The sequence below is a fragment of the Oryx dammah genome, unplaced genomic scaffold (assembly GCF_014754425.2).
Source record: "Oryx dammah isolate SB20612 unplaced genomic scaffold, SCBI_Odam_1.1 HiC_scaffold_10, whole genome shotgun sequence".
NCBI lineage: Eukaryota > Metazoa > Chordata > Mammalia > Artiodactyla > Bovidae > Oryx > Oryx dammah.
The window spans coordinates 50,522,157-50,548,991 of NW_024070194.1; the positions used below are offsets into that span (position 1 = coordinate 50,522,157).

Genomic DNA, 26,835 nt, shown 5'->3' on the forward strand with positions numbered 1-26,835 from the left:
GACAAAAAAGAATGCTTGAGCAGCAAAGTTTATAATAATCCTTCCCCAATCCATTTATGGTTTTGAAACTGCCAGAAGTCTATATTATGTTAACAGTCTTTATAAGGGTTCTTACACCAGAGTGCAGTTTGAATGTGGGCAAACCTCAGATTCCTAGAACTTCCATTAATAAAAACCATAAATCCATTGGAAGAGACTGTTGAATTCGAGTATCAGGTTCTCTTTTAAACATGTAACTCTTATCCATAAGAAACTTAAAACTCACTCCTGGGTAGACTGCCAAGATAAATATAACCATAAAGAAAGAGGGAACGGCATGTAATTTTATTCCTAAAATACTCAAGTGTTACTCAGGAAAGAGCCCATGAGAAGAGCAAGAGAGCATCGTTTGTTAAGTTGCTCTTGATAACAGAGGCAGGAGTCTGCAACCATGAGATGAAGAAGCTTGTCCTTACAGTGTCCTTACACAGCATGAACACGTGTTTAGTTGCTCAGTCATGTCGGACTCTGTGTGACCCCAAGGACTGTAGCCTGTCAGGCTCCTCTGCCCATGGGATTTTCCCAGCAAGAATACTGGAGGGGTTTGCTATTTCTTCTCCCAGGGGATCTTCCTGACCCAGGGATCAAACCTGCATATCCTGCACTGGCAGACGGATTCCTTACCACTGAGGCATCAGGGAGGCCCAAGCCACTCAGTTGTGTCCAACCCTTTGTGACCCCATGGACTGTAACCTGCCAGGCTTCTCTGTCCATGGAATTCTCTAGGCAAGAATACTGGAGTGGGTAGCCATTCCCTTCTCCAGAGGATCTTCCTGACCCAGGGACTGAAGTCTGGTCTCCCACATTGCAGGCAGACTCTTTACCATCTGAGCCACCAGGGAAGCCCCTTTAAGAAACATAGAACCTCTGCCTTTACTTTCAAGGGGCTTACAGTCTAGTGCTGGGGACAGGACACCACCTCAGTCCTGGGGATGGGCAGGGGCTCAACTGGACCTCATGGATTAGCTGTGAAGATCATGTGATAGTGCAAATGTTACACAGGGCAGCAGCCAGTACAGATGTGTTACCCAGGACCCAGTGCCGAGCCAGGAGCAACTCCAATATGGTAGCGACCAAGCAACAGAGCAGGGCCCTACAGGGCCTTTCCAGGACAGATTCTCCACCCCATGTCCTCTGCCTGCCTCTTGTCTGTAGAAAAACTTGAGCCAGAGACTAAGTCTAATCAGAGACATGAGAAAACGTAGATACAAAGGGAAATGGTCAAAAAGACAAAATAATAAATAGTTTCATCATTAAACAAAGACAAGGACCTTTAGTTCCTCGTCAGGAGCTATGGATAATATTCTGAGCCATGTCCTTTGAGCTGTTTGGCAGAGAATGAAATGCCCACCAGGTGGAAGAAGTTAACTACATGATGACCAGACTACAGCCGAGATAGGAACCACTTCGTCTTGCACAATTCTGAGAACTGACCTCAAGGAAATGGGAACAGAACCAATCTGGAACTGAAGATTAACTTTACTCACAACAATCAAGATGACACTGATCAGACCGCTATATGACCAATTTCAAGACGACTGTCAGAGTTGACTCTGCTGTTATGTAGCTCCCTTCCTCTGTTTATGCGCAGCCCTGAAACTCTCCTTTAAAAGCCCCGCCTCCTGATCAGCAAGGAAGAGCTGGTTTTTTAAGACGTGAGTCCATTTTCTTCCCAGGATTGCCAGCTTCCTCAGTAAAGCTATCTTTCCTTTAACCCAACAGTTGTCTCTTAGTGGATTCTTGAGTGACGAGCAGCCAAATCTGAATTTGGTAACATCCATATATAATGGCATCTGGTGACCTTGCACAACTGAAAGGGGAATGAAATGAGGAGTTGCATCACTTCTAATACAGACACCCCATTAGACACTGACGTTGAAGGCAGGAGGAGGAGCTGCCTGTGCCTATCCCAGTTCCCTGGCTGGGAACTCTGAACTGGACAGGCACCAGCTCATGCAGTTATCACTGAAACCAAGAGCACGACACATAACTTATCAAACGGTCAAGCAGTCTACGCAGAGATGGAATCCAAGCCCAGGTTTCCTTGAGCTGAGTAATTGTGAGAGACCACATGACCCACAGCAACTAAAATATCTCCTATCTAACCCTTTACAGAAAAAAACCCTGCTGACGCCTGGACTAAGTCTACGGGTTTGGGAGGACGACATTAACACTGACAGAAATTTTTAAAAATGCGGAAAAGAAAAGGTTTGAAGGAAAGAATTGGGGAGCTCCATTTTAAATAGCTGAATTGATAGAGAGCCCCAAAAAGGCAGATGTGAGATACTAACACTGCGGAGAGAGGTCACGGGGAGAGGTGCAGAATTAAAGTGATGATGAACCAGTGTGAAGGGTGAAATGGTAAAAGGAAAGATGGAAGTGATGAAAAGCTTGTTACAGTGATGAAATTCTATACTGAAAGGAGAGATTACACAGCAGTCCCAATATGTCCAAAAAATATATTAATAACAGAGCTGCTTCAGCTGAATCCAGGAGGAATGCACCACAGCACAAGCTGCCAGGCAGCCCTCTGCCTCTGCACTGGCTCCTGAGGAATAATATTTGGTCTGAAAGCCAAAGTCATGCCTCCAAAGATAAAAGCCAATAGGTCAATGGAATACTACTCAGCTATTAAAAAAATGAAGTAATGCCATTTGCTGCAACAAGGATGAAACTAGATGATCATACTAAATGAAGTAAGTTAGAAAGAGAATGACAAATACTATATGGTATCGCTTATATATGGAATCTAAACTACAACACAAATGAACCTATTTGGGAAACAGAAACAAAATCAGGGCCATAGGGAATAAACTGGTGGTTGCCAAGGTGGGGGTGGGAGAGGGTAGGAGTGAGAGTTTGGAGTTAGCATATGCAAACTAGTATATATAGACTGGATAAACAACAGGTTCTACTGTATAGCATAGTGAACTATATTCAATATACTGTGCTAAACCATAATGGAAAAGAATATGAAAAAGAATGTGTGTGTGTGTGTGTATATATATATATATATAGCTATATAATATATATCTATGTATAACTGAGTCACTTTACTGTGCAGTGGAACTTAACATTGTAAGTCAGTTACACATCAAATAAAAAAAGAATTTTTAGAAAGTCAGAAGGTCAAGGTTGTTGCATTCGGTGGAATAAACTTCCACACTTCAGTGGAGGGAAATGGTGGAAGAGATTGAAAAGGAAGAGGTACTAGAAATAGGCTTGTGTTGTAGCCAGGACCCGTCATTTCAAATAGACTTAGTAGAGATGAAAAAAAAAAAAAAAAAAAGGCAAGGCTTACAAAGAAGTCCAGGGACCAGTTAATAAGAGATCAGTGAACATCGCTAGAGACCATCAATAAAGAGAGACAGAAACTGGTTTCAAGGAAGTAGGGAAGACATGACAGAAGAGGAAGTGAGAGCTAACGCTGGTATAATTCAGGCTGGCACTAACAGGAAGGGAGAGATGGGGATGGGAGGAAGTCAGGGTTGTCAAAAGGTAGGGAGACATTTGTTCTTCCAGAAGGAAGGGAGAAAAAAAGATGAGTGCAGCAGATGGTTTGCTGAAATTGGCTTTAACAATTACCCTCCGGAATCTGTGGCCCTGGGCATTCCCTCCCACACCCACTACAGGCTGAGAGTTTGAGCCAGAGGGTATTAGCACATAGGAAACAAGAAGAGACTTGAATATTGCCCTCTGGGACCTGTTCTCTCTTTCCATGCTTGTAACCCTGAGAACACTGGGAGGAGGAGCCGGCCAGCCTGCTGGCTATGGGAGATCACCCAGAGGAGGAGGAACAGCCCAGCCTGACAGCTGCCAACCTACAGACACAGGCAAGAGGCCATCCCAGATCAGCCGGTCACCAGCTCACCTGCCAGCCGGCCAGTAATGCACAGAAGATCATTGTGACCTAAGCCACTGAATGGAGAGTAGTTTGTCCTGATGTGAAAGACAGTAAAGGAACTGATACTGTCTGTGTTACATGATCATAACTGCTCTGTTCAGTCACTCAGTTGTGTCCGACTCTTCGTGACCCCATGGACTGCAGCATGCCAGGCTTCCCTGTCCATCACCAATTCCTGAAGCCTGCTCAAACTCATGTCCATCGAGTCAGCGGTGCCATCCAATCACCTCATCCTGTTGTCCCCTTCTCCTCCTGCCTTCCACCTTGCCCAGCATCAGGGATTTACTTGTATCTAGATAACTGCTCTAGAGGATTTCAAAATGCTCTAGGATGAAGAGCTCTGCTTTTTCCTTTTCTAGCTTTCAAATTGTTTACAATGAACAGTAATCATTCAATAAGTGTCATTATTACTGCATTATTACTATTATTGTCAACTAACATTTGAGATGAATGGAATTACAGCACCAATATATATGACTGTACCTACCTACTCATATTTATGTGCTACGCAGAAGCCTTTCAGGTCCATGGGGCTTTCACACACTTTTTCTTCTTACAGCCTAACCTAATATATATTTGAACAACAAACTAACTCACGATGTTGGAAATTAGACATATTTTGCCAATTTTCTAGCACTATTTGGAAGGTAATTGCTATGAGTAAAAGAGGGCTGACAGTTTTTCAACGCAAAAATTAAGAGACAGTACTAAAATGAGCAGTGGGAAAATAATCTGAGTCTAAAATATTTTCCAAAGAATGTCTCCCATACTTTATGTTTTTGATGATGAGACCTCTCTGCTGGATTTTATTTTGTACCAATTAAATGCGTTTTTCCCCCCTATGTGGAGCCATCTACTCTAATACCTGCCACATGTTCTTTGAATTCTGTCCAATAGTCTATCTTGTGGGTTTAAGAAACTATGTGATCTAGGCATACACACATCTCTACTACCTCCCACATGCTTTGCTCACTAAGATACATTTTTAGAAACATGTCTAATGTTTTTTGAAATAAAAATTCATCTTCGGGTTGAAGGTGAATGAACACATTCCTGTTTATTCATTCTTATGAAAAGGCCAGGTAGGAGATATTTCCAACTGGATAGGATTTTCCCACTGTCTAAGGCATTCATAAACTAAGGTAATATGAAAAACATTTTTCTTCTGTTATAGTATGCTTATTGATAAATACTAAGATCAAAAACCTGGTCAATTGAACAAATGCTTCCTCCTGAAACTTTTTTTTTTTCCCCTGTGTGAAAAAAGTCTAAACCCATAGCTTTAGGACAGCAAATAAGATGGAAGTAAACAAAAACTTAGAATATAGAAAACAAGAGGCAGTGGCAACTAGCAAAGTAAAAAGAGTGAGAATTAAAGTAAAGAGACCAGGGACTCCTTTGGGGACACTGACCAGATGAAGAGAAACTCCCTCCCACTACTACCCTATAAAAACTAGCAGTCAAGAACCTTTACCATCAGTCTGAAAGCTTCCACTCAGCCTTATATCTTGCTCTTAACTATGAATGTGCTTTGTATACTCAGTTGCTCAGTAGTGTCTGACTCTACGACCCCATGGACTGCAGCCTACCAGGCTCCTCTGCCCATGGAATTTTCCAGGCAAGAATACTGGAGCAGATTACCATTTCCTCCTCCAAGGGATCTTCTCAACCCAGGGATCAAACCTGCATCTCTTGTGTCTCCTGCATTGACAGGCAGATTCTTTACCACTGTGCCACCTGGGAAACCCTTAACTATGAATGGATAACCCAAAATCAAACTTTTGAAGGAAATCTCCAGATACATAAATGAAATCCAATTAAAAGTTTAAAAAAACACATTACATAAAACCTAAAAGAAATCTTAAGAGATATAAGAGAAAATATTATAGCCATGGAATGAGGACAAAAAGCTATAAAAGGAGAAATGACAGGAAAGCTGTTGGGAATTAGACATTTTCAAAAACAAAAATTTCATTAAGTATGTTAAAGGTGGAGAAAAACTCAGAACAAAAAGACAAAAAGGATAGTAAGAAAAAAAACGAGTAGAGAAGAAAACCCAAAGCAGACATCTGATATATGAGAGAACTAGAAAAAGGAAAGCAGAGAAAGAAATGATCAAAAGCAAATAAATAGATAAACAAATAACACGCTTTCCAGAAGTGAAGAGACTGGCCCTTCATAATGAATATTCATATGAAATGCTGCTCACCAGAAATAACAAGCTTCACATCAAGGCCAAATTTCAAACAGCTCTCAAAGTATTAGAGAAAATCATGTAGAAATCACACTCAGAGACAGAATGAGACTGGCAATCACAACAGCAGTGCTGGATGCCAGAGGAAAACAAAACAATGTCTTGAAAATTCTGGGCGAAAATGCTTTTCGTATATGAATATTATACCCAGCCAAAGCAGTAATTAAATAGGAGACTAGAACAAAGACATCTGCAAGTTGGCAAGATCTCAGAAAAGTAATCCTTCCTCTAGAAGGTTCCATGTTTTCTGACTGCCAAGCCTTTCCTAATGTTGGCCATTCCTCACATTGCTTAACAAGTTTTCCTTCTTCTCCACTCCCCAGTTTCTACTTTACAACCTAAACTGCATCTATCCATATTGGAAGGTATAGTTTGAAGCCATCACCACTCGCAAGAAGAATTTTCTGTTCCTGCCAGCTGGGGGCAGTCTGTCTGGAACTAAAATATTTCCAGTCTGCTTCTGACTAGCGTGATTTAAGGCCACAACTTTTCTCCCTGAACAAATACTAGAAGCCTTCTGCAGAGATATTTTGCTTATCTGTCTGTTTTTTTCCTATGGTTCTGACCTTTCAATGCCTCCTCTACCCATCAACTGTGATTAATACAGTTTAATACAACAGACATTTACTGGTAAGAGAACAATTGACTTAAAATTTCACATTAATTCATTTTTCTAAGAATACCACATCAAACCTATTTCATTTCTGTCCCAATGCCTTCCACATCCAGATTTCTCAACTCAGAATCTCTGCACACAGGAAAGATCATTTTGAGGGAAGTGAAAGGAAAAAGAAAAAAAAAAAATCTTTCAATGAAAAAATGATGATTTTAGAACCCAGCAATGTCCATGCAAAATTTTTACATGAATGTTCATTATTCAGTTCAGTTCAGTCACTCAGTCATGTCCAACTCTTTGCGACCCCATGGACTGCAGCATGCCAGGCCTCTCTGTCCATCGCCAACTCCCAGTTTAGTTAAACTCATGTCCATTGAGTCAGTGATGCTATCCAACCATCTCATCCTCTGTTGTCCCCTTCTCCTCCCACCTTCAATCTTTCCCAGCATCAGGGTCTTCTCCAATGAGTCAGTTCTTCGCATCAGGTGGCCAAAGTATTAGAGCTTCAGCTTCAACATTAGTCCTTCCAATGAACACTCAGGACTGATCTCCTTTAGGATGGGCTGGTTGGATCTCTTTGCAGTCCAAGGAACTCTCAAGAGTCTTCTCCAACACCACAGTTCAAAAGCATCAATTCTTCGGCGCTCAGCTTTCTTTAGAGTCCAACTCTCACATCCATACATGACCACTGGAAAAACCACAGCCTTGACTAGACAGACCTTTGTTGGCAAATTAATGTCTCTGCTTTTTAATATGCTGTCTAGGTTGGTCATAACTCATTTTATGGCTGCAGTCACCATCTACAGTGATACTGGAGCCCACAAAAATTAAGTCAGCCACTGTTTCCACTGTTTCCCAATCAATTTGCCATGAAGTGATGGGACTGGATGCCATGATCTTCGTTTTCTGAATGTTGAGCTTTAAGCCAACTTTTTCACTCTCCTCTTTCACTTTCATCAAGAAGCTCTTTAGTTCTTCTTCACTTTCTGCCATAAGGGTGGTGTCATCTGCATATCTGAAGTTATTGATATTTTTCCCAGCAATCTTGATTTCAGCTTGTGCTTCCTCCAGCCCAGCGTTTCTCATGATGTACTCTGTATATAAGTTAAGTAAGCAGGGTGACAATATACAGCCTTGACATACTCCTTTTCCTATTTGGAAACAGTCTGTTGTTCCATGTCCAGTTTTAACTGTTGCTTCCTGACCTGAATACAGATTTCTCAAGAGGCAGGTCAGGTGGTCTGGTATTCCCATCTCTTTCAAAATTTTCCACAGTTTATTGTGATCCACACAGTCAAAGGCTTTGGCATAGTCAATAAAGCAGAAATAGATGTTTTTCTGGAACTCTTGCTTTTTCCATGATCCAGCGGATGTTGGCAATTTGATCTCTGGTTCCTCTGCCTTTTCTAGAACCAGCTTGAACATCTGGAAGTTCACGGTTCACATATTGCTGAAGCCTGGCTTGGAGAATTTTGAGCATTACTTTACTAGCACGTGAGATGAGTCAATTGTGTGGTAGTTTGAGCATTCTTTGGGATTGCCTTTCTTTGGGATTGGAATGAAAACTGACCTTTCCCAGTCCTAGCTTAAAGATGGAAACAACCCAAATGTCCACCAACTGATAAACGAGTAAATAAAATGTGATAAATGCATACAATGGAATATTACTTGTCAAGGAAAAAGAATAGAGTGCTGATACATGTGAATACAGGAATAAATGCTGAAAATGTTACTTAAATGAAAGTAGCCAATCACGACAGACCTCCTATTGCATGATTTCATTTATATGCAATAACCAGAACTAACAAATCTATGGAGACAGGAAGTTGAAGAGTGGTTGCCTAGGGCTGAGGTGGGTGGGAAGAACAGCATGTGACTGCTAATTTAGAACATGAGATTTCTTAGGGGGACAATGAAAATGTTCTGAAGTTGACTACAGTAATGATTGCAATACTAAATATTTAAAGATTTTTTTTGATGTGGACCATTTTTAAAGTCTCTACTGACTTGGCTACAGTATTGTTTCTGTTTTATATTTTGTTTTTTTGGCCACAAGGCATGTGGAGTCTTAGCTCTTTGCCAGGGATTAAACCTGTACCCTCTGCACTGAAAGGTGAAGTCAATCACTGGACCACCAGTGGAGTCCCCAAAACGTTACACTTTAAATGAGTGAATTGTATCTCAGTAAAGCTGTTCTACTAAAAAGATCAATGTGGGAATAAATGAAATTCCTATATTATTTGCCTTCAAGGCAATATCAAAGAGCGCCAGATTTAATAGGGCAGGCTCTTCAAAGTACAGAGAACCTGAACAAGATCAAAATGTGCATGTGGGATCAGAAAACATCAAGTTAAAAAACAAGGTCATGTGAGTTATTTGCCTCAAAATAAATATTGAATCTGTTCACTGTAGAGTTTACTAGTTTAAGAGAAGCCATAACAAAGCAGTAGTGAAAAGTACTGGGCTTTATGGAAAGCACAGAGGGCCAGGTTATATAATCTTATGTAGGTCAGTTAATTTCAAAAGCTATTTTCTCTAGTTTCATTACTTGTCAATCACCTTATTTCATGGTCGTATTCTTAAGGCAATTAATGGATAATATATTTCATATTTAGAGTGCCAGGGTCTGAAAATACCACTGAGGTTTATTTCAGGCTCTTGCACAGGTTTTTTTTTTTTTTTTTTTTTTTTAGTTCATTTGTCTTTATTATGATTTCATGACTGTTTCTGGTTGAAAGATCAGTATTTTTGATACTGTACACACTTAAGGCAAGTGATCTGCAGGGTAGGTGAGTTAAAAGCACCAAGTTATGAAGGCTTTCTACTTGAAGGATGTTATAATAGGCGCAAAAAAAATGTAAAAAACATTTGCATCTTTCAAATGCTAGGAAAAAGTGCTTAAAACTATCAATAATGATTTCATATATTTTTGAACTTTAAGGTTTCATTTTGAAATAGATCCCACAAAGGCACGATGATATATTGGAGGAGGAAAATAGATTAAAAATAGCCCAATGAATGACCCATGTATGACCCCTTTTTTTTATACCTTCTTCAAAGATATCAGAATTAAGAAATCAGACCTACCAAACCATGATTTTAACCAAAAGTACACTTAAATCCTACTCTTTGTATCTTCTTTCAGAACATATTCAAATTCTCATTCACTTTAGTGTAACTCACATATTTGAATCCAGAGGTTTAAGATAATTGGCCTAATTTTAAAAAAGAAAAATGAATGTAAGTTGTTTTCATTAAACATAGGATATGGCCCTTCAATTATTATGTTTTTGTTTTAAATTCTTTTCATTTTCTTTCATCTTCTCTTGTAACTATAAATGTTTTAGTCTGTATGACAAGTAACACAAATCTGGCTTGATTAAAGAAAACATTATGATCCATACTGGGCTGAAAGATACTAAAAAGTTCTGCCATGTAACACAGGGAGCCCAACCCGCCTCTGTGATGACCTAGAGAGGCGGGGTTGGGGGAGTGGGTGGGAGGTTCAAGAGGGTGGGAATATACTTATAGCTGATTTGAGTTGTTTTTATGGCAGAAACAAATACAACATTGTAAAGCAATTATTTTCCAATTAAGGAAAAAAAAAAAGTTCTATGCAGCTGTGTCACTGAACTCAGGACTTACAGCAGTGAGAGACAAAAATGCATCCACAGATAACTAAAGACATTGTGGTTGATGAAAAGCAAACCTGCAAGACACTGGATTGTATGATGAAGTGATATGAGCCGGAGAAACTGTTCAATTTTAGCATGTGAAAAATCACATGAATAAACAAGTGCAAATAGAACACTCTTATTTCAGGAATACAAACTGTTATTTAGTTTTTTTCCTTGACTTTATTTATTTTTTTTTTCCTTTGGCACCCTGGTGCAAAATATAGAATGCAGAATTAAGATTCTAAATTGCAGCATATATTAGCTACAAGACAAATTTGGGGCAATTAACTTCATTGGTTGTACATTCATTAATTTCAACTTGATAATTTTTCTATTGCAGTAGAACATTTACCAAGAAACCTACTCTTTTAAAAATTTTTAAATGAAGAGCAGAACTGTTAACTGTACTATATTATAGACACAATGGTGTATAGGAGATCTCTAGGACTTATTCATCTTATATAACTGAAACTTTCTATCTGTGGAATCTCCCCATTTCCTCCTCCTCCAGCCCCTGGAAACCACCATTCTTCCCTCTGCTTCTAGGAGTTTGACTACTTTATTATTCTTTTATTAAAATTTTTTTTTAATTGGAGGATAGTTGCTTTACAATGTGTTGGTTTCTGCTGTACAACAACGGGAATCAGACATAACTACATATATACATACACACACACACACACACACACACACACACACACACATATCCCCTCCCTTTTGAGCCTTCCTCCTTGACTATTTTAGATACCTCCTATCAGTGGAATCATAAAGCGTCTGTCCTTCTGTGATCAGCTGATCTCACTTAGCATATGTCCACCACTCTCACCCATATGCCACATCATAATGTTTTAAATGGTTAACTTCAGCAGAGCAGATTTGTTTGTGGCAACGGGGCTATACCTTGCTTTATCAGTTTTCTGCTTCTGCCCGTTTTGAGTCCTCTTGCAGTCAAGTCTGTCACACCTGGAGATGACTTCCCTGCCCGCTGAGGTGAGAACATTGTTTTGATGTCCAGAAGTACTTTTTTTTTTAAAGTCAAGGTCTCCTGGCAGCTCCTCTGCAAACTACTATGGCAGCTGGGCTAGAGGTCATGAATATTACATAAGGGCAGTCCATGTATTCAAACCAGCACCTCCAAGCCATGATTCCCATAGCAACACACAGAGATTTTACTCATCTTAGAGACGAAGCAGCCAGCAGAAGTATTCTAATGTTACCCTGGATTATTATTTTTTTTTTTTTAGCAAGATCAACACTTACTCTTTTTTCAAAGCAGTGATTTTTTTCAAAAAAAAAAAAATGACCTCGTTAAAATAGGTTCATTTAAAAATTACTAAGTATCACACATACCAAGGCCCTTTGAACTTGAACAACAGCAGTCTATGCTTTAGAAATAGCTGCTATTTGAACCACTGCAGGGGAGAAAGAATCCAAATCATGGCAATGTGTGAAATGAAACAGTCTCAGCTAAATACTTCTATGTTTCATATCTGGTTTCCAGTCCCCCTTCCACTTAATTATTACAGGATAGAGAAGAGCTCCAAAGGGAGGGACACCTTTAATAAAATCCTTTCTTTCTTTTTGAAAAGCATAATACAATCCATTTTTTTTAATATAAGAAAAATACCATTATAAAACACCTAAGGAGTAAAAGTGAGAGGAAAGGTTGTTCAAGTCTAAGAGAATAAACATCAGCTTGAAGAAAGTTTGTTTTTCTAAGTAGAGAAATGGTTTCCTGAAAACAAAACAAAACAAAGTAAATCCTTTTCCTATTAGAAGCAGTTTTTCCTCTTTGTATATTCAGGGATCATTTTTCTGCATCTAAATAAACCATCCACCCATGGAAACAAGTTGCTTGGATTATAAAACAACATAAAAGGCAAGACCACTCATGTATTACACTGCCTTTTTCTACCAAGGGAAGACAATACATTCTACATCCTGTACCTCTTTACAGCCAATCAAGGAAACACGGTAACAGATCAGATATACATTTCAGAAGGAACTTCCGCAGGTGGCCCACCATGGATTCAGCACAATGGACAAAGTGCTTGGCAGAGAAGGAAGGGTTTTACCTTTGCTTTTTCCAACTGGGCCTGGGCCTGTCGCTCTGCTTCTCTGCGCACTGCCTCCCGATCTTCCTCCAAAGAAACATCTGAATCAGATGGACGGCTGGTGTAGGAGTCTGCCGAACCCTGGAGAGGAAAACGGACATTTTAAAAGAGATTCCGTCTAGGATGCTGGCCACAGAAAAGTCTCACTGACACGGCAGTTAGCTTCCTAGATTGTGCTGTCCATTCCTGAAAAGAGGAATAAAAATAATCCATTTTGGTGGCAAACCAGCTACCTACATCCAGCTTTGGTTTGCAGACCACTCACTAGGAGAGTTACGCCGTCCAAGTTATTGATACCTTTCCTTCCTAAATCTTATTAGGAGCCTTTCTGGAAGCCAGAACAAGTTCTCTTATCATTAAACCGACTCTGTGGTGCAGTGCAGTGAAGGACACACACACCGTTTTCAAGGAGAGCTTCAGGAACAGTCCACAGCTACAGTGAGAATTTACAATTAGGAAGAAGATAGGCTTAAAAAAAAAAAAAAACAGCAAACATAAAGTCAAAGGAGTTATTAACTTGAACTCTCTGACACACCACTGCCATAGATGACCCCCTCTTTGATCTTAAGCATCCTTTGGTACCTCTGATTCACCCAACGCCTCCTCTGACAAAACTGTAAGGCAACAGCTGCCAGCTTCCCTCAATCTTTAAGCAACATATCTTTTTCAATCCCTTTAAGTAGATATTTCGTCAAAGCTGTCTACGGGGAAAACACCTGCCCAGGGGGAGCTCCTAGGGCGATAAACCACCGCAGAGGAAAAGGAGCTAGAGGATTAGAGGACTCTCTTCCGCTCCCGCTCTCGCAATCAGCATCGTATTACTAATCACAGGAGCCCCAGACAGCCCTCACTTGTACCAGCGACAGAAACAACGACAAAATAACGTCTCCCCTCTACGAAAGCCCTGAAGCTTACACAGATATCCGAATTCTTCAGCCTTCCTCCCTTGGCGCGTTTCAGAAGCCTGATCCAGGTGGCCTTCATCAGCCAGACAGCGCCTTTCCCGTCCGCAGCTGCAGCCCCGGGCACCGATCCTCAGTGCGCGCTGAGCCCCGCAGAACCCCTGCTCGCTTCCCATCCATGCTCTGGGCAAACCCCCGCTTCTCCGTCCCTTTCTGCCTCCGGGGCTTTCACTTCTTACCCCGGAGGACTCCAATCCAAAGAGATTCTTATTTTCCCATCCCAGTGGGAAGGGGAAACAAACACTTGGATGCTTTCGATTGCTTTAAAGATAACACTTCAAGAGCATCCAAAGACAGGCATCAACTCGTCCTAAACTTCACCCATTTTATGACCCTCTCATCTTCCCTGCTCTTGGATTGTTCAAAGACATTAGTTGTGAGAGAACCTTAAGGGGAAAAAAAAAAAAAACCAACCTAGTGCAAAACGTATGCAGTGACATTTGCAAGTGCAAAGTTCAAGGCTTATCTTCCGAGATCTGGAGGGGGAGGGCGGAGGACGCGCTCACCGCACTGGGCATGCTCCGTCTGTAGCCTTTTTACGCAGACGCTCACATCACCCGGTTAGTCTGTCAAATTGCCATTTTGCATCTGAAGTGTAAACAGCTGGAAAGGGCTTTTTGATTCTATAGTAACAGGCACCTGGGATGTTTGACATGCTTCTATTTCAGATGAAACGTCTCAAAGATGAAACCTGTACTCTCTCCCTTTTTCTTTTCCTCTTAACGATCTCTTTCCATTAATCTGTTGCGGAAAGTATATCCTATGCCATAGGACAATTCATAGATAATAAATATGATATATGATATTGTTGGGCAATCGAAATCAAATCATGCTCATACATTCTAATATAAAGCCGCTCTTGATGGTTCCATTTCCTACACAAAATGCAAGAGAGATATTTGCTCACTGAAATAGGACTTGAAAGTAATCACAGCGCTAAGCAATGAATTTACCGGAGCTCAAAGTGACTTTGAACCGCTTCTCCAGCTGAGCAACAACTACCTTTCCAAATAAAGTCACTGGGATAAATAACCATGTGAATTGCTATCACAGCAATTAGGAACAAATGTAAAAGCTTGGTTGATTTATTAGCTGGAGTTAATATTCATAGAACCATTTAGTCCAAACTCTTCTTATAAATAAAGTGACTGAGGCTTGGGGAAGAATCATAATTATTCATTTCCAGTATTAATGGGATTACTTTTTTGAAAGTTTATGAAGAAATACACACTTCCAGGTTTCCTAAAGTAAACGTAAAATTCTATCACTGCATTCTAAACTATGTTTTGTTTGAGGGGGGAGCAATTATTTTGTAAAGTCTCATGCAAATGAAAGAAAGCATTCTTAAGAAAATGTTCCTTACTTTTCCTTTCCCTCCCTCCATCCCACCACCCTCTCCCCATTTTCCCCAACCCTCCCCATCCCTATTCCTTTCATTTCTAGGTTAAGACCAATCTTCAAGACTTAAATAGAAAATACAGGAGAGGCTTTAGAATAAACACTGTAGATCAAATGCACCCTCACTGTGGTATCATAACATAAATTAATAGACTACTTATATTTTTATCAAGTGAATATGAAATGCATGGGACACAGACAATGCATTGCAATTTTTTGGTTCTTGTAAAATTCACAGGGGTGATAGAAGTTTTTCTACACCAGTACACATGCTAGGGTAATCCTAACTTTCTCAGAGGGGTTCCTGCTATAGGAACTCTTTTGTAACTATATGGACTGTAGCCCACCGGGCTCCTCTGTCCATGGAATTTCCCACGCCAGAATACTGGAGTGGGTTGCCATTTCCTTCTCCAGGGGATCTCCCTGACCCAGAGATTGAAGCTGTGTCTCCTGCACTGCAGGGTCTTTTTTTTTTAAATTTTAAACCATGGAGCCATCAGGAATGCCCACAGCAACACTAGCATAGTAGAAAATTACCAGGAAGCACATTTATATCCCATAAAGGACATTAGGCCCCCCACATGGTCAGGTCACACCTCAGGGAAGATACAAAATTTCTCCTATTAAGAAGCCCATAATGAGAGGAAGAGTGTAAGACACACACACACACACAATTGTGTGTGATCTTTTTCCACTATAAACAAAGTAAGATTTAAAAATCCTTTGATTATAATCTGATGATGCATTTAATTACATAGTCATTTTGAGACCTGTTACCAGGTTGAAATAAGTAAGCAGCATAAAATACCCTCTGCATTGAGTTTTGGCAATGATCTCTTGAATATCTGCAACAATATATTAACTTCTGACCACTTTACAATGTGAGCTGTGACTTGAACTGATGTCCTCATGGCTTTCATTCTTTGGATCTATGAAGTATACACTTTCAAAACATTTTTAATTATAGAAGTTACACGTATCCATTGTAGAATGAAGAGACACACAAATAACCTCTGCCTGAAATTTGCTCACCCAAAAAGCCTCACTATTAAATGGTAGTGTAGTTTAGCCTCCAGAGTTCTTGCATTTTCAAAAGTCACCCACCCAACGTGTGCCTTACAATTAATCTCCTTCCCTTAGGAAGTGTTGATTTATGCAGTTAGAAGTGGTGTATCTAATTAAGCTTTTGCCTTTGGGACCATAAGGACTTTCTGGGTCATTCTGCCTTCTGTCAGGAAGAGCTGGCGGTCATTTTCGTAAATCCAAATGAGGTTCATCACAAGCTGTACCCCGATCTCTGGGGTTCCTTCAGTACGATTAGTTGAACTTTTGTAATATTTGCCCTGGCAGGTACATCTCAGATTTTCTTTTCTACATCTTAATATTCTCACTCTTCATCATACAGTTCCAAAATGCAACCTGCACCTAATGTCTAACAATAGCTCATCTGGGATCACTTACTTATCTGCTCAGGACCTTTACTCTAAATGTGCATTCTTTACTTATAGGAAACGCTAGTTAATTGGATTAATTGATGGCTTCTATTTATTAAGTTTCTGTTGTTTTCTAATTTATGTCAAATATTTACACAAAAAGCATTGCCTTTTTCCTTTAACACATTTTTTTTGGATTTATAAAGTTGGCTTTTTTCATGCTGTACTCTGTTTCGATCATATGTCTATTTCCATGTCTATTTTCACATTTTTCTTGAGTGCTCTTGTACTTCCTCTTTTAAAACCAAAAGGGAAAGAGTCATCAGTTTATTGAGGAATGGCTTCTTGGATCCCAAGTGGGTCATCTAATCCTGTAAGAAATCTTCATATGAAGCCTAAAGCAATGCTCTTGGACAAAATCAAATTCCATATAATATCCCAAGGTTACCTCAATTGTAGACCGAAGTGCGTCCCATCACAGACATTCAAGATTTCAAATGTACAGGACTCACGTACAGAACAATGCTAAGTCAGTGGCACAGTGGACTTGAACTGTGGTGTTGGAGAAGACTCTTGAGAGTCCCTTGGACTGCAAGGAGATCCAACCAATCCATTCTGAAGGAGATCAACCCTGGGATTTCTTTGGAAGGAATGAGGCTAAAGCTGAAACTCCAGTACTTTGGCCACCTCATGCAAAGAGTTGACTCATTGGAAAAGACTCTGATGCTGGGAGGGAATTGGGGGCAGGAGGAGAAGGGGACGACAGAGGATGAGATGGCTGGATGGCATCACTGACTTGATGGATGCGAGTCTGAGTGAACTCCGGGAGTTGGTGATGGACAGGGAGGCCTGGTGTGCTGCGATTCATGCGGTTGCAAAGAGTCGGACATGACTGAGGAACTGAACTGAACTGAACTAAACTGACCTTCTATGGCAGCAGTACTTTTTGGCACTAGGGACTGGTTTTGCGGAAGGCAAGTTCTCCATGGACTGAGGGCGCGATGGTTTGGGGATGATTCAAGGGCTTTCCTGGTGGCTCAGGTGGTAAAGAATCTGCCTATAATGCAGGAGAACTGGGTTTGATCCCTGGGTCGGGAAGATCCCCTGGAAAAGAGAATGGCTATCCACTCCATTATTCTTGCCCGGAGAATTCCATGGACAGAGGAGCCTTGTGGGCTACAATCCATGGAGTTGCAAACAGTCAGACATAACTGAATGATTAACACTTTCACTTTCAAGTGCATTACCTTTATTGTGCACTTTATTCCTATTATTATTATATCAGCTTCACCTCAGATCATCAGGCATTAGATCCTGGAAGCTGGGAACCCCTGTTCTATGGCATAGATAGACAAGCCATTTCCTTATTGATCAGGCCAACTTTTAGGGAAAAAAAGCAGAATGGGATAGACTTCCAAGGACAAGACTAAGACGGAAAGGGTTCTGTCTTGTATCATATGCTTGTCTTGGCTGGAGGGGAGATGATTCTTTCATTTCTCATATTGTCATCTCTTTTCATAGTTTTAGAAAAACTAACTTTTTCCCTGTAAAGTCATCTGAATGTCTCTAAGAAAATGAATTGCTGACTTCTGCTTTGTTGGTTTCTTTAGGAACAAAACCATAAATTGCCTACTGATAATAAGAGTTCTTGACTCACAGTTCAAAATGACACAAGTTATTGAGATGAAGCCCATTTTCATTAATATTGTTTACTTTGGTTTGCCAATGTCACAAAATTACTATTCAAACCCATTCAGTCATGAAAGTCTCAGATGTGACTGGCCTGCCATTTGGATAAACTTGAAAGTAGTGTCAGAGGTAATGGTAATAAATCTATGCAAGTTCAATCTGTAATGATTAAGTATCAGCTAAAATATTAGCTTCAATTTTCTCAGGAGCACAGGAAAATTTGTAAACTCTGTATAAGTTTCACAAGTACTGGTGAAGACGTTATAGTTTGCCCCAAAACAAAACAAAACACCAAAACACCCACCACAAGCATTTATTCAGTGCTTAATACTTTGGGACCATAAGTGCTCTAACTGTAAGTTAAATGCTAGGAATATGACTTTGTTCCTATCATGGAGACTGACATTTTAGTGAAGAAGGTCAATTAAAATAATTACCAGAAAATAATTACAATGAGAAAACACTGAACAAGCTGAGATGAGAGAATGATGGTGGGAAGATACCACTTTAATTGGGAAGATGAGATAATAAGAGGTGATATTTAAGTTGAAATACCCCAAAAGATAAAGAAAAAACAAGTCAGCCTTGGGATGTGCTGGGAAAAGCAATATAGGAGAGGGAATGGCATATACTAAGGCCCTGAGGACAAGGAATGAAGTGCGATCAGGGACTCTAATGTGCTATTCTGCTGGTGTATTTATTTAAGCTTCCTCCTCTTTCTCTCTCTGTAGGTAATACATGTGGAATACGTATTCTAGGAATCTCTTCATTTATGTGACATGACCTCGCAGAAGAACTTCTTACACAAGTTTGATTTTCTGAATTAGAAGTGGCATTTAAGTTGTCAGTAAATTCCACATTATGGGGAAAATCAAGTCTTCTAAGATTAAACAGAGTTCTCTGATTTTCTTCCTTCTAAATTAAGGACTGCCTCATAAAGGCTAATGTCTCGATGTTTTTGAGACTCTTCTATACTATGTGAATTCAAGCAGTCCATTTATTAAGGTTAGACTATGTAGACAAGTGATAATAACAATTGCTATTAAAAGAAAAAAATCTTTTGGCCTCACTATGGGCCATGTGAGATCTTAGTTCCCCAATCAGGGATTGAACCCATCCTCCCTGCATGGGTCTTAACCAACGGGCCATCAGGGAAGTCACATAACTGCTAATCTTGAATGAATGCCTATACTGTCCTAGGCACTGTGTAGATTCACCAATATGACATAATTTAATCACTAAATTTTCTCCATTTTTCACTGATGAAAAAACTTTAGCATAGAGAAGTTACCTGAGTTAGGTTACAAAGCTAAAAATTGATGGAGATAGGGGTCAACCTTAGCAAACTAAATTTAAGTTCTATACATGCAATCAGTTCAGAAAATTAAAAGCCAGAACAGATCCTTACATGCAACTTATCTGTTAATCAAAAATACATTTAAAAAAATTCTTTAAAAAGTTGAAGTATAGTTGATTTACAATGTTGTGTTAGTTTCAAGTATGTAGTAAAGTGATGCACTTATATATATTATTATATATATATGTATATATATATACATGGGCTTCTCAGGTGGCACTATGGTAAAGAATCCACCTGCCAGTGCAGGAGACAAGAGATGCGGGTTCCATCCCTGAGTCAGGAAGATCCCCTGGAGAAAGGAATGGCAATCCACTTCAGTATTCTCGCCTGTAAAATCCTATGGACAGAGGAGCCTGGTGGGCTACAGTCCATGGGGTGCAAAGAGTCAGACATGACTGAGCACACATATGCGGGTGTATATTTGTGTTTGTGTGTGTGTGTGCATATATATTCTTTTTCAGATTCTTTTCTGATATAGGTTATTATAAGGTATTTAACTTAGTTTCCTGTGCTATAGAAAACATGTTTGTGTCTGCCAGGCACACACATGGCCATTTCTAAAGGTCATCATCTGTCATGACGACTTTCAAGCTCTTAGCTCTGTCTTCGCTGAGCCTGGCACTCTCCCCACTCCCACTCCCCCTTCCCTTCTTCCCTCCCTTCTGACACACTCTCCCCCTCTAACCACTCCACACACACACCTTCACAGATTCTCCAGTTTTATCTTCCCAAAGGCACAATGAAGGTGCAATGAAACAGATGATTCTCATTCAGCAGCGTAACACAGTTTTGTGACAATGTGCCTGCTACCCTGAAATTTTCTTCACTTCAGAGCATCCCAACTGGAAAGCATTCTTTTTGTTACTTATCTACAATGGAAAGTAGATAACTAGAATAGGGAAACAATGGAAGTCAAGAAACTGGCTATTGAAAACTTCCCCTTTTCCCTGAAAATGAACATAAGTTTGGCAAGCTGGTCTTCAGTAGCCTCTCTGGCAGCTACTCTTGTCTGAAGCTGGCTGGAATTCAAGTGTCTCCTGAGTAATCTTTCAGTTCAATAGGAACCATTGTAGTGGCACTGAAACTAAAATTATTAAAAAGTATAAATGGTAGGTCCAAGGCTCAGTGATGTGACTTACATATTTTTCAGAGTATATTACATTACAATACATTAAAACACTTGCCACTCAATTATTCTTCGAACCAAGGGTATGATGGCTATTTATGTTTTGTAGAAGAGCTTCTGTCCAACATTTGTAAAATTTGACACTTTCACAAAGAACCATTTTGAGAAAGCTAACATTAGATGGGAATTCTCATATTATTTTGAGTTTTGGATTTCAAGCATAGGATAAGTGATTTCTCTTCATAATTACAGCAATATTCGTATGTGTGTGCTGGTAGTTTTTTAGGCTTATTATATTTATTGATAGTAATAGATAGCAAAAGTTTTTCATGCTAATATAACTTCTTTAAAAATTCATTTTTCATTCATGAGGAAGGAAATGAATAGGCAAGAAGCAGAAAAATAGTGGCTTGGGAGAGTTGGACTTTCTCAAAATATTGCTGAAAAAAATTGAATGAGGAAAAAGGAGTGAATGAAGCACTTGTAGGAAATTTGGAGTATAGGAATTCATGACAGGTATGCATACAGCCATAAACTCTGAGTGAACATCACTACCTTTAGTCTTCCTACTGAGTCTGCTCAGCATACATACATACTATTATTTCCCTTTGTGTAATCAATATGATACACCACATCGACAAAAGAAAAGACAAAAACCACATGATTATCTCAATAGATGCAAAAAAAAGCACTTGATAAAAGACAACATCTAATCATGATTAAAAACTCTTACCAAATAAAGTGGGTATAGAGGGAACATATCTCAACATAATAAAAGCTATTAATGGCAAACCTGAAACCAATCTAATACACAGTGATAAAAAGCTGAAAGCCTTCCTGCTAAAATCTGGGAAAAGACAAGGATGCCCACTCTCACTACTTCTTTTCAATATAGTATTGATAGTCCTAGCCACAGCAATCTGATAAGAAAGTGAAATAAAAGTGTGTAAACTGGAAGGGAAGAGGAAAATCTGTCATTATATGCAGATGACATGATACTATTATTTCCTCTGCCTAAGAAGACCTCCTCTGAACTCCATTTTCTCTGCCAGTTTCTACCTCTTTTTTTTTTTTGCTCTCCTTTGTAGGAAAAAAAAAAGGCTCATGCTCACTTCAATTCTTCTTTATGGGTCTTTTTTAAAGTTACTCTCTCCCACCACTGCCCTCAAAACTGCTCAGGGTCATCAGCAATAAATGGTTAAATCCAATGGTCAATTCTCAGTGCTCATCTTACTTGGTAGGTTAATATCACTCCCCATCCTTTCAGGGCTTCCCATGAAGCTCAGCTAGTAAAGAATCTGCCTATAATGCAGGAGACCCGGGTTTGATTCCTGGATTGGGAAGATCCCCTGGAAAAGGAAATGGCAACCCACTCCTGTATTCATGCCTGGACAATCCCACGGACTGAGAAGCTTGGCAGGCTATAGTCCATGGGGTTACAAGAGTTGACATGACTTAGCAACTAAACCACCACCACCACCCCATCCTCTCAGGATTCCCAGGTGGCACTAGTGGTAAAGAATCTGCCGGCCAATGCAGGAGACTCAGGTTCAATCCCTGGGCCGGGAAGATTCCCTGGAGAAGGAAATGGCAACCCACTCCAGTATTCTTGCCTGGAGAATCCTATGGACAGAGGAGTCTGGTGGGCCACGGTTCATAGGGCCACACAGGACATGACTGAAGCAACTTAGCACAGCACCCATCCTATCATTCACTTTCTCAAAGTTGCTTTCCCAAACCACTCTCTCATGGTCTTTCTCTTACCTACTGGCTGTTCTTTCTGAGTCTCCTTGGTTGGATCACCTCTCCCACAACCTCCTTTTTGCTTCAACCTCACTGAAGCTCCTCATAGGCACCAGGAAAGCTTTCTCCCTAGATCTTCACAGCACAATCACCTCCTTTAAGTCTTTTCTCAGCTGGCACCCTTTCTTTTCTTTTTTTAAAATGAGGCCACCAAGGGTCTTAGCTGTGGCACATGGGATCCTTCCTTTAAGCACACAGACTCTGAAGCTGTGGCATGCAGGCTCCAGGGCATGCGGGCTTCGGTAGTTGCGGCACACGGGCTCTCTAGTTGTGGTGTGCCGGCCTAGTTGCTCGAGGCATGGGGGATCTTAGTGCCCCGACCAGGGATTGAACCCATGTCCTCTGCATTGCAAGGCAGATTCTTAACCACTGGACCAACAGGGAAGTCTCAGTGCCTTTTCAATGAGGACTTTCCTAACCATCTTATTTAAAATTGCAATCCCCAAAGCCCTCCAGCATCTCTAATCTCCTTTAGCCTGTTCTACTTTTTAAAAATGGAGCTGTCACCTTCTAACATACAATATAGTTTAATTATGTTTATTGGTTAGTGTCTCTCTCCCTCCACTAGAATATAACATCCATGAAGGCATACATCTTTTCTCCTGTTTAATTTACTCATTTATCCCAAGTGCTTAGAACAGTGCCTGGCACAAAACAGATGCTCTATAAATATGTGTTAAATGAATGACTAGGGTTACCAGAGAAAGAGAGCCTTTTCTTTCTCACATCCTAGAGCTTGAAGCTCTTCTGCTGTATGAGGTCCTCCTTAGTATTCCTAAACATTTCCAAATACTCTTAAAACATTCCTAAATATTCTCATGTCTTTTCCTTACTATTGGGTTGGTCAAAAAATCTGTTCTAGTTTTTCCCATAAGAACAAACTTTTTGGCCAATGCTCCTCCCCCCAAAAAACCCACATCCACAGCAATCTTACTGACTCATAGTTAATGGCAATAAATATTTGCTATGATGAGTAGAAGAATAAAACAAAAGCTTCAGCCTGAAGATATACTTGGTATTTTATCATAAACCTCAATAAATACCAAGTTCATTAACTTAGTGTAAATGTCAACTCTAAGTCAGTAGATTAAATAAACATGTTCCATAACAAGCAAACTACTAAAAAGAGAAGACATTATACTTAAAATTTATATAGCATCCTTCTTCAAGGAATGTAAGAGAGACTTTACATTCTGAAAATGTGATTAACACTTACTTTCTATGAAGCTTCTTTTTCCATTAATTTTCCTCCCTCAGTCCAGGGACTTATATTTCCAATCCTAAAGCTGCTAATGACTCATTGTGTAGCCACAGGCAAGTTATGTAAATACTGCTCAGATTCATTGCCCCCATGCAATCTGAGTACAGTAAGTCAAAGCTACTAGAAAGAATATTCTTGAGAATTTTCTTACAGATGGTTGAATATACATTGTAAATATGACATATTCTACGACTGTTTACAGACTGTTACTTCTCATACACTACCCCTGCCAGTCCTAGGAGGATAGAGTTTAAATTCACAGCAGAAAAAAGCGTGACTATACATATAACTTCTAGTAAGATGGAATGTTTTTTAAAAAATCAAGCCAGCACAGGAAAAAGATATTTCTTCAAGCAATTTTACAACATATATTTAAAAGGAATTCAAGTAATAGCTGGACAAATAAACAACTCTGGAACATCTTCACAGGCTCTCTACTACTAAATAAAGGTCACATCAAAAGATGGCATGTCCAGCTGTGAGCCTTTTCTTGAGTGGCAGAACCATCAGACAATGAATCTTGGTTCCTGCCTTCCAGGGAAAATTTGCTGAGGTGACAATGAACCATCAGTCCATAGACATTCAAGGACAGTCAGCACATGCATCCTCCAGGGAATCCCAGAGCTGTGAAAGGGATAGGGCTTCTGTCCTGAAAGATTTTACCCTCTAAAATTTTCTGTGCATACAGCAGTTATTCTTACTGGTACAAAACACAGCAAGAGAACAATAGACAAGCAGACAAAGGATATGGATACAAGATTCACCAAAACATCAGCTAGTCATAAGCATCTGGAAAAAGGGTTCAGCATCACTAAATTAAGATGCATTTCCTTATTAAATGTGTACTGTTGCCAAAATACCAGTTCATAGTGTTATGGGGAGACACTACAACCAACACTTTCACATCCTGTTGATAGTCTGTTTTACTTTAGTACAGCCCTTTGGGAAAACCACGTTCTTTTGGTTTGTATCTAGATACGTATCTTGACTAATAGGTATCCAGACTAGTGATTGTTCTTTAAAAATTCTTGGACTTTTCTGGTGGTCCAGTGGTTAAGGATCTGCCTGCCTATGCATGGGACATAGGTTCGATCCCTGGTCCGGGAGAATCCCACATGCCACGGGGCAATTAAGCCCGTACACCACAACCACTGAAGCCCTGTGCCCTGGAGCCCATGCTCTGCAACAAGAGAAGCCACCGCAATGAGAAGCCCTCGTACCGCAACTGGAGAATAGCCCCAGCTTGTGCAACCAGAGAAAACCCTGCACACAGCAACGAAGACCCAGTGCAGCCAAAAATAACTAAAACAATCAATTAATAAAAAAGAAGAAAATTTCTTAAACTATGGTTCATACACGTACATTATGACACAACCTTAATAATGGTTACAAAGGCTAAAAGGCATTATAGGTGATAATGTTTATGGTGATAATATTTGGTTAAAAAAAAGTAAAGAAATTTTGAAAACCTGAATCATTTCCATAATCATACACATTCATGTATGTAAAAATGCTGGGAGTACACAAAAATAACAGAAGACATAGGAGTAGACTATTATGCTTTTAATTTGGGGGTTAATTTAATTTTTTTTTCTGTAACATTGCCATTTTTCTGACTAGAAGTAAAAACCTCATTCTTGTTGCAAATGAATTGTGCAACAAAACACTCTGAAAATCTTTTTGGTGTTGCAAAAAGAGAATTTGCAGATATACAATGTCCCTAATTTGTTGATTTAACCTTGAAAGTTTTTTGCATGTGGGGAAGGGAAGAAAACTTGAGATCTTCTGAAAAACTCTTGATGCACATTACAAGAAAAGAAATAGAGTAAATGTTGATGTGGGAATTATATCAGGTAAGAAACAAAAATGAAAAGAAAAGTACTTTGGCATGAAATGTTAACATTTTAAAGTATCACATTTCTCTGTAGACAATGTGTTAAAGTAATTATTTGAAGTTTCCACCGAAACACTGGGCTTGTCTCACATGACTGCTTAAATAATTCTGTGGTACTAGGTGAGATACTGAAGCAGGCCAAATGACTCAGTAATTTGGTAATTCATTATTAATATACTGCTCTCAAAGCCTAAACTTCCAGAAAGATACGACTTTGGTTCAAAGAGATTTAATATTAAAAATAGGCTACATGATCAGGGAGTTGGTTGAAAAAGGACCTGGTATGCAGTACTTAGTAATAAAGTACCCTACTGATCCAAAACAGTTACTGCCTCCTTTAAGCAGCTAACCTACCTTCAGGAAGTGATTTAAGAACCATGTGTGAACATGGTTCACACAAATCCATGTTTAAAAATATGCTGCAATTTTCAGATTGATTAGCTGGAAATATGCAATTGGTTCTATTAATTATTATTAATGTTAGAAATTCCAGACTCTATTAAGAATATTTCAGAAAACACTGGACATAGACTGTTGGTAAAATGCAATTCATGGGACTTCCCTGGTGGTCCAGTGGTTAAGAATCCATCCACCAATAATGGGGACAGGGGTTCAGTCCCTGGTCTGGGAAAATCCCACATGCCTCAGAGCAACTAAATGCACGTACCACAGCTGCTGAAACCAGACCGCCCAGAGCCTGTGCTCTGCAATAAGAGAAGCCAGTGCAGTGAGAAGCCCACGCACGGCCACAAAGAGTAGCCCTTACTCACTGCAACTAGAGGAATCCCGGGCACAGCACTGAAGACCCAGGAGAACCAAAACTTTTTTTAAAAAGGCAATTTATATATTTCATTTTTCACAAATAAGAAAGCATTTTTAAACCGCAAATATTTAATACATGGTGCCATAGGCTGAATGCTTGCATCCCCCCCAAATTCATATGTTGACACTGGATCCCCAAGGTGATGGTATTAGGAGGGGCTTTGGGATGGTAAATAGATTATACGCAGGAGCCCTCGTGATGGGATTAGTGCCCTTGTAAAAAGACCCCAGAAAGCTCCCTTGTCCCCACTACCAAGTGAGGACCTGGTGACAAGATGGCCATTTATGAACTAGGAACTAGACTCTGCCAGCGCCTTGATCTCATGCTTCCAGTCCCCAGAACTGTTAGATATTTCTGTTGTTTATAAGCCACTCAGTCTCTCATATTTTGAAATAGCAGCCTGAATGGACCAAAACACATGAAAATATATGCTTTGCTTTAAGTCCAAAAGTATAATGAACTTAAATGATAATAAAACTTCC

General features: G+C 39.8%; 1 protein-coding gene across 6 annotated transcripts in view; it reads right to left on the reverse strand.

Moving 5' to 3' along the window:
• The window catches only part of CACNB2 (calcium voltage-gated channel auxiliary subunit beta 2), a 416,882-nt gene that overhangs the window by 118,233 nt on the left and 271,814 nt on the right, over positions 1-26,835 (reverse strand). For 5 of the 6 annotated variants that reach the window (XM_040248077.1, XM_040248074.1, XM_040248072.1 and 2 more), the window contains one exon: positions 12,566-12,685. In XM_040248077.1, the coding sequence (XP_040104011.1) occupies positions 12,566-12,685 (120 nt within the window). Of the gene's footprint in view, positions 1-12,565; positions 12,686-13,519; positions 15,362-26,835 lie in introns of those variants that run through there. The other variant, XM_040248075.1, reaches the window with a different exon arrangement.